Source organism: Moschus berezovskii, chromosome 24, assembly GCF_049115385.1.
Source record: "Moschus berezovskii isolate FMDL1 chromosome 24, NW_MosBer_1.0, whole genome shotgun sequence".
NCBI lineage: Eukaryota > Metazoa > Chordata > Mammalia > Artiodactyla > Moschidae > Moschus > Moschus berezovskii.
Window position 1 is genome coordinate 1,582,412 of NC_142483.1, and position 7,426 is coordinate 1,589,837.

The 7,426-nt window shown below is 61.8% G+C and overlaps 1 protein-coding gene across 1 annotated transcript; it reads left to right on the forward strand.

The window, feature by feature from the left end:
* Positions 1-1,269: 1,269 nt before the first annotated feature.
* Positions 1,270-2,653, forward strand: H1-10 (H1.10 linker histone). Its single transcript, XM_055413444.2, has one exon. It carries the CDS (start codon positions 1,614-1,616, stop codon positions 2,256-2,258), a length of 645 nt encoding a protein of 214 aa, XP_055269419.1. The 5' UTR covers positions 1,270-1,613; the 3' UTR covers positions 2,259-2,653.
* Positions 2,654-7,426: the final 4,773 nt, after the last annotated feature.

A 7,426-nucleotide genomic window follows, 5' to 3' on the forward strand; every position in this document is an offset into this window, starting at 1 on the left:
CCCCTGCAAATCCCACCAGCCTCACATTTTCCTGGCTCCAAGTCCTCCTTCCCTGGGGCTTACAATAACCGCAGTTTGTCGGAGAGCACGCAGGGGCCGGGCAAACGCTGTGGCAGGGGTGCGCACAGACCTCTGAGGGGCCCGCGGTTCTGCTCTACGCCCCCACTCCGTCCCGCCAGCCCCTCCTCCACGCTTGGGCCTCAGGAGACTGCAGGGCGCAGGATCGGGCCTAAATCACTCACCCTAAAAGGGATCCACCCTCCTCCTGGAGCGTCTCCCCGTGTCTCAGCTTTTCCCAAGTGGGGGGCTCCTTTGGCTTGGAGAAAGATGGTCCGACGCCTCCTGCTCACCCCCAGTACTGGACCCAGTGACAGGGCCACCAACTTGCACAAGCTTCCGCCTGATACCCAGAGAGAGTGTCCCCGCTCTCAGCTGGGCTCCCCACACGGAGTGGGGGGGTGCCCAGAACAAGGAGCCGCTCCCCCCACCATTCTCCTTCGGAAATCCCCCCGGGGCCAGCGCCTCCCCTCACCCGCGCCGGAGCCGCCTTGTGGCTTTGGGGTAAGGGTAGAAGCTACTTCGCACCATAAAATGCGGGCACTTGTAGCATCCGCGGCGGCGGTGAGGGGGGAGGGGGACGCCTAGGGAATGTCCCCAGAGAAGCACCTGCAGTCCTGTCCGCCGCCTCCCGCGTGGTGCGCAAAGGAAGGCGCCTGCATCCGCCCTCCCCTTGCGCTCAGGCGGAGACCCCCCTCGAAGCGTCCCGGCTCCTTCCACATTGCCCCAGCCGACCGCGCGAGGGCGTGCCCTGTGTTAGTTCGGACAAATTAAAGCTCGTCCAACGGGCAGACCCGGGGTCCCCGGGACGCGGTCTGGGCTGGGCGGCCCGTGGAGCACTCTTGGCTGTCGGCTGCGGCGCTCCGGGCTGCGGGGCCTCCCTGGGGGCCCGCGCTATTCGGCCCCAAACGGGCTGCCCCCCTCCGCTCGCGCTCCCTCCGCCTAGGGTGCGCCCCTCCGCTCCCCTCCAGCGAGCCCTCCGTGGGCGCGGGCCGCCTCTCCATCGCGCCGCGGGCTCGGGCCCTGTCCCGGGCGCACAGCGGCGCGCACAGCGGCGCCGGGGAGGCCGGGTCTGGGAAACCAGCGGCCGGGGAAGGGGCTCCAAGAAGCACAAGTTGGCGCGGGCCCCGGACCAGGCTGTTGTTGTTCTCAACGTGGTCCGCCGTGGAGCCATAAAAGGGGAGCGCGGCGCCCGCCCCGCCAGAGCGCGGCGCGCACGCCCAGCGAGCTCGGGGATAGGCAGCGGTGGCGGCAGCTCGCTAGGCCGACTTCTCCGCTTCCGGACGGTTCCTCCTCCGGCCACTTCGCGCCGGACTCCTGCGCTCCAATCGCTCCCGCACTGACCCCGCTTCCGGTCCCGATTCGGGACCCCCGCTCCGGCCGGCCCGGCCCCCACCCCAGCCCTGCCGCCCGGCCCCAGGCCCGGCCGCGGCCGCTCCCGCCTGGAGCCGCCGCGCGCCCCAAGCCCCCCGGCGCCCCCGCGGCCCCTCGCCTTTCTCTTCCCGGCGCGGCCCCCGGGTTTCCGCGCCCCGCCCGCCACCAACCCGCTCGCCACTATGTCTGTGGAGCTCGAAGAGGCCCTGCCGCTGACGACTGCGGAGGGGGCGGCCAAGAAGGCGGTGAAGGCCGGAGGCTCGGCCGCATTGTCCCCGTCCAAGAAGAGAAAGAATAGCAAAAAGAAAAATCAGCCGGGCAAGTATAGCCAGCTGGTGGTGGAGACCATCCGCCGGCTGGGCGAGCGCAACGGCTCATCGCTGGCCAAGATCTACGCGGAGGCCAAGAAGGTGGCGTGGTTCGATCAGCAAAACGGGCGCACCTACCTCAAGTACTCCATCAAGGCGCTGGTGCAGAACGACACCCTGCTGCAGGTGAAGGGCACCGGCGCCAACGGCTCCTTCAAGCTCAACCGCAAGAAGCTGGAGGGTGGCGGCGGCGAGCGGCGCGGAGCCCCGGCGCCCGCCTCTGCCCCGGCGCCCGCTGCGCACAAGGCCAAGAAGGCGGCCCCGGGCGCGGCCGCCCCGCGACGCGCGGACAAGAAGCCGGCCAAGGGCCCACAGCCCGAGAAGCGCTCGCACAAGAAGGGCGCCGCTTCCAAGAAGGACAAAGGCAGCAAGGCCAAGAAGGCGGCGGCCGCGGGGGGCAAGAAGGTGAAGAAGGCGGCCAAGCCCAGCGTCCCCAAAGTGCCCAAGGGCCGCAAGTGAGCGCGGGGCCCCGGCGCCCACTTTGCCACCCCCGAGTGCACGTAGGTTTCGCGCGGAGCCCGAACCGCCGTGCGCGCTCCGACATCAGTGGGCCCGGGCCGCGCCGGCCTGCCCATCCCCCACCGTGGGAGCGTTTTTTTTTTTTTTTTGGTTATTGTTTGCTTTAGATTTTTGAAATGGCTCTGGCGACGCCCTTATTGGCTCTCGCCCTTGGCCAGGGCTGTTGCCTTGGTTACCGGCTCCGGGGCGCCAATGACCGGGCTGCGCCTGCCCGCCCCGGCCCTCCGCGCGGGGACGCCACGGCGGCGCAGCCCTTCCCGCCTCCGGGTGCGCGCGTGGCTTTCCCCCCTCCGGTCTCCATTTTTGGGGCAAAATAAATTGTTTAAACCTTTCAATCGCTCTTGTCGTCTTCGAGTGGAGTAAGGCTGGGCGCGGCCGCCGCGGGGCTTGAGCTTGGGCTGGATGGGTAGCGGAGGGTCCCCTTGGCGCCAAGTCCATTAGAGACGCATGCGGGTGGAGCTGGGCCGTTGGTCTCACAAGAGGGCATGGGTTTACTTGGGAAGAATGGCAGTTCCGTCCACCGCCCAGGGGCTGGGGGAGCAGAGGTTTTGCCGGGGTCTGCCCTCAGTCACTGCAGGGTGGGCCTTCGCAGAGCTTAGTGAACTCGAGTTCAGTGAGGCTCCCTGTTGATGTGACAGGCAGTGGACCCAGGCTCACCCAGCGTGATGCAAGAAGTGGTCTGAGCAAAGCTGACCCTCCTGGAATCTGTAAATCAGGAGCCTACCTGGGATCCAGAGCTAAGGGTAAATTGGAGGAATGAGATGGCCCTGGGAGGCCCCCACCCCTTTGTGTTGAGCATAAGGAATAGTTCGTCCAGTCGGGCACTAAACTGAGATCTATTTTAAAATGTTCCTATGAGGGGACAACCCTGCAAAACGGGAGAACTCGAGTGATGGGGAAGCCAGCGAACATTCCAGAATAGTACATATGTACAGACCAGGCTGAGCAAGCCTGGGCTGGGGCTAGATGAGAGCCGCAGAGAATCCTGGGCCAGCAAGTTCCTTGATCGCTGCTTGGCAGTCACTGCCCTTCTCTGGAACAGAGGGAGGGGTGACAGCACAAACCCTCCACGGTGGGCAAGCGGTCGCCTGGACCCACTTGACCTTTCTCCTCCCTGCTAAGAGGTCCGCACTGCCTCCTGCTGCAGGGCCAGCTGCCAGTGTTACCGCCGGGCTCTGTCCTGGGCCAAGCCAGCTCAGGTGCCGGCCCTGCCCACGCTTTTGCTGGGGGTGGGAGGGAACCGTCGGGGCGGAGGAGGAATGCTGGACTTGGCAGTGGCTGTCTGGATTCTTGGGAAAAACACCCACCCTGCCAGCCCAGGTTTTGGCTACAGCTTCATCTACTTTGCAGCTCTGATTGGGTGGGCAGTGTGCCCAGTACCCTGCTGCAGAGCCACTGTGCCAGACCGGGCCAGTCCCAAGCTGTCTGCAGAGCCAGCCGATAGGCCACCAGCAGCTAGCAGCCCTGAGAGACCCCAGCCGCCCCAGGGTCCAGGGGATGGTGCTCCTGACCCACTAAACGTGAGCCCTCAGATTCCACTCTCTCCCCCTGAACCAGCTGCCGCCTGGGCTCACCCCAGCTGTCCAGGTCAGCCTCGGTCTGGGGCCTGGCTCTGGCCCTCTCCTAGGTGGCCCTGAGGTTGGGGGAAGGTGGGGGGCTGCAGGGACGGGGCTGTGAACTTTGCCTCTTCTGGCCAAGCTCTTCACACCGAGCAGCTTCCTCTTGCAGAGCTCCCCCTGACCCAAGCTCCTCCCCTTGCTAACTCCACCCATTGACGACCTCCCTCCAGCTCCACACCCCCAAGTGGCCCTGCAGGCCAGCCATTCTGCAGGGTCTTTTCAGACTTCCCTCCTAAATCGGCCCTGCGCTGCTCACCACCCAGTCCTCCCAGTGGCCTCCAGCTCTGATGCCGCCCCCACCGCTCCTGTCACCCCCTCCCCTCCACGCTTTGAAGGCTTGGCCCCTAGCTTGTTGCTTTTTCCACGCTAAGGCCTGTTTCTCCAGGAGCATTGGCACCCCTCTTCTGATGATAAAAAGCACTTTCATTTTCTCCCAGGGATAAAGTCTTCTGCCCTGTTCTCCAGCCACAATGCTCTGGGGTCTGACCCTTCTAGTCCCAAGGATGGTCACGTGACCAGAGACCTGGCTGATGATTAACCTGTTGCCTGGCCACAACGATCGGTGCACTGAGTTCTTGCCCTCAATGAGTCAATCTGGAAGTCGTGGGAAAGGTGCTCTTCTGCCCAGGACCACTAAGGGTAGGGACTTTGGGCCAGAGCTGCCGGTGGCCACCCTTGTCAACACACAGAGAACGCCCACCGGAAAAAGGAGCCAAGACAGAGGAAGCTGGAGCCAATACACAAACACATACCTAAGGCTACTAATGCAAGGTCGACTCAGTTGTGTCTGAAGCCACTTAGACCTGGCTGTTCCAGGAGCCAATGCTTTAACTTGCGTTTCTGTTGCCTGCAATCCGGTCTCACTCCTTCAGCTCATTTTATCCTCCCATGCCCACATCCTGGACCTTGTCATCCATTCAAACTGCTCTTCCTCAAAACCACTCACCCAGGACTTCCCTGGTGGTCCAGTGGTTAAGGATCCACCTGCCAGTGCAGGAGACACAGGTTCTAGCGCTGGTCCAGGAAGATCCCATGTGCCATGGAGGAAATAGGCTTGTGGGCTACAGCTGCTGAGCCTGTGCTGTGTAGCCCGTGCTCTGCAACGAGAGACGCCACCGCAGTGAGAACCTGCGCTCTGCACTGCAAAGCGGCTCCCGTGGCTGGAGGAAGCCTGCGCAGCCTGCAGCACACCCGTGAGAATTGAACACACGCTCTCCCAGGGGCCTTCACTCCACCCACAGGCCCCTTCTCAACTCTGCCCAGGTTGCCTTCAGCCGAGCGTGGGTCCCACGCCCTGAAGTTGAAGAAACATCCCTTGTGCGCCCGGCACCCCGAGGGAGGCTGCAGAGACCTCAGCCTCAAGAGAGCCCGTGAGGGAGGTGCTCCAACACCCACCTTAGTGGTGTGGGAGGTCTGCTTTCTGCTCCGACACCACACTCAGCTCCTGACTTCATTCATCAGTTCAGTTCAGTTCAGTTCAGTTGCTCAGTCATGTCCGACTCTCCAAGACCCCATGAATCACAGCACGCCAGGCCTCCCTGTCCATCACCAACTCCCGGAGTTCACCCAAACCCATGTCCACAGAGTCGGTGATGCCATCCAGCCACCTCATTCTCTGTCATCCCCTTCTCCTCCCGCCCCCAACCTTTCCCAGCATCAGAGTCTTTTCCAGTGAGTCAATTCGTCGCATGAGGTGGCCAAAGTATTGCAGTTTCAGCTTTAGCATCAGTCCTTCCAATGAACACCCAGGACTGATCTCCTTTAGAATGGACTGGTTGGATCTCCTTGAAGTCCAAGGGACTCTCAAGAGTCTTCTCCAGCACCACAGTTCAAAAGCATCAATTCTTCAGCGCTCAGCTTTCTTCACAGTTCAACTCTCACATCCATACATGACCACGGGAAAAACCATAGCCTTGACTAGACTTGGCTTCAAGGGGCCTCAGTTCCAGGTAAACATTGCAGGCACGTGACACCGCGGGGCCCTGGAGGAGGGCTTCCTGGATGAGGTGACTGAACTACAGCAAGGAGGCAAGCGACCAGGGGCATGGCCATGGCCCAGGCCTGCATCAGCCAGGCAGGAGGGGCTGGGGAGGGGGGGTGGGGGGGCCCACAGTGGCAGGGCAGGGCTCTGGACCTGGCTCCACCGCAGTCTGATGTCTGGGGCAAGACTGCTCTCTCCAAGCCTCAGTGTCCTCATCTATAAAGAGCCCAAAGAGATTTCTTTTGCTCACTCACCTGCTGAGCAGGGCTGTCTGACCCTCTGGCCAGGGTCTCAGTTTTTCCACCACCTCTGGCTGTGCAGCCCTCTCTCCTCCTGCGAGCCTGCCTCCTTCCTCTCCCTGGGCTGGGACCTGCCTCTCTGGGAACCTCCTCAGATCTCAGGTCTGCCTCTGTGTTCTGGATCCTGCCTCTCCCTGGGACCCGGATGGCTCCACAGACGCTGCAAAGGCCCTTTTCGAGGCCAAACTGCCTGAGCAACCCGTAGAATGGGGTCTTGACCAGTCAACTCCAGTTCATGCTGTCCTCCGCCAGGACAGGGCCTGGTGCTGAGCATAGGACTGAAACCCAAGTCCACGTCGCCTCTGACCCTGGCAACGGGGGTGTCCTTGTCCTGCAGAAACTGAGACTCTTGGTCCAGAAGTGAACACGTCCACCTCTGGCCCTGGAATCAGGAACCCTGAGAATCCAGAGAAAGTAGTCTGCCAGCTCCACTGCTGCTGTCCACCGAGGAGGTAAGTGGGCAGCTTGGCAACCATGGGGGCGGCTTCCTCCCGAATCCGGCAAGAATCTGCCCGTGGCTGCCCCACAGGGAAGCATACAGGTGAGGGCGGCCCCGTGCAGCCCAGCCACAGCCGCGCAAAGAGATTGCGACTCCCCACCATCAGGTGGGTGCGTGCCAGCCGGGACCAGAGTCTCAAACAGAGGTGCACAGACCCCAGAGCCCTTCTGAAGGTCTCCAGGCAAGGGGCAGAATGTAGCCAGAGCTTTCTTAGACACGGCAGAAGCACCTGCAAGTTTCTGAGCTGCCCTCTGGAGGCAGGGAGGGGAGTGGGTCATCCAGGGAGCCTGGCAGGAGGGTCCCCCAGCTGCCTGTGGTCATCAGAGGCACCTCCTGAGAAGTTTTTATGTGGAGACTATGCATTTTCTGTGTGTGCGTGTGAAACCTCCCACTTTTAAAATGTGGACTTGAAATTGGAACTTTGTGCATTGACGGTAGGAATGTAAAGTAATGCAGCTATTGAAAAACAGTATGGAGGTTCCTCAAAAAATCAAACATAGAGTTGAGCCATCAATTTTACTTCTGGGGACACACCCAAAAGAATTGAAAATAGTGACTCAGAGATCCGCGCAGCCGTGCTCATAGCAGCACTAACCACAACAGCCAAGGGGTGGAAGCAACCCAGAGGTCCATCAGTGGCTGATGGATGAACAAAGTGGTCTCGACACACCATGCAATGTTATTCAGTCTTAAAAGGAAGTTCTGACACT

Coding starts and splice junctions, on each gene's coding strand:
- H1-10 (XM_055413444.2), top strand. CDS start 1,614: ATGTCTGTGGAGCTCGAAGAGGCCCTGCCGCTGACGACTGCGGAGGGG.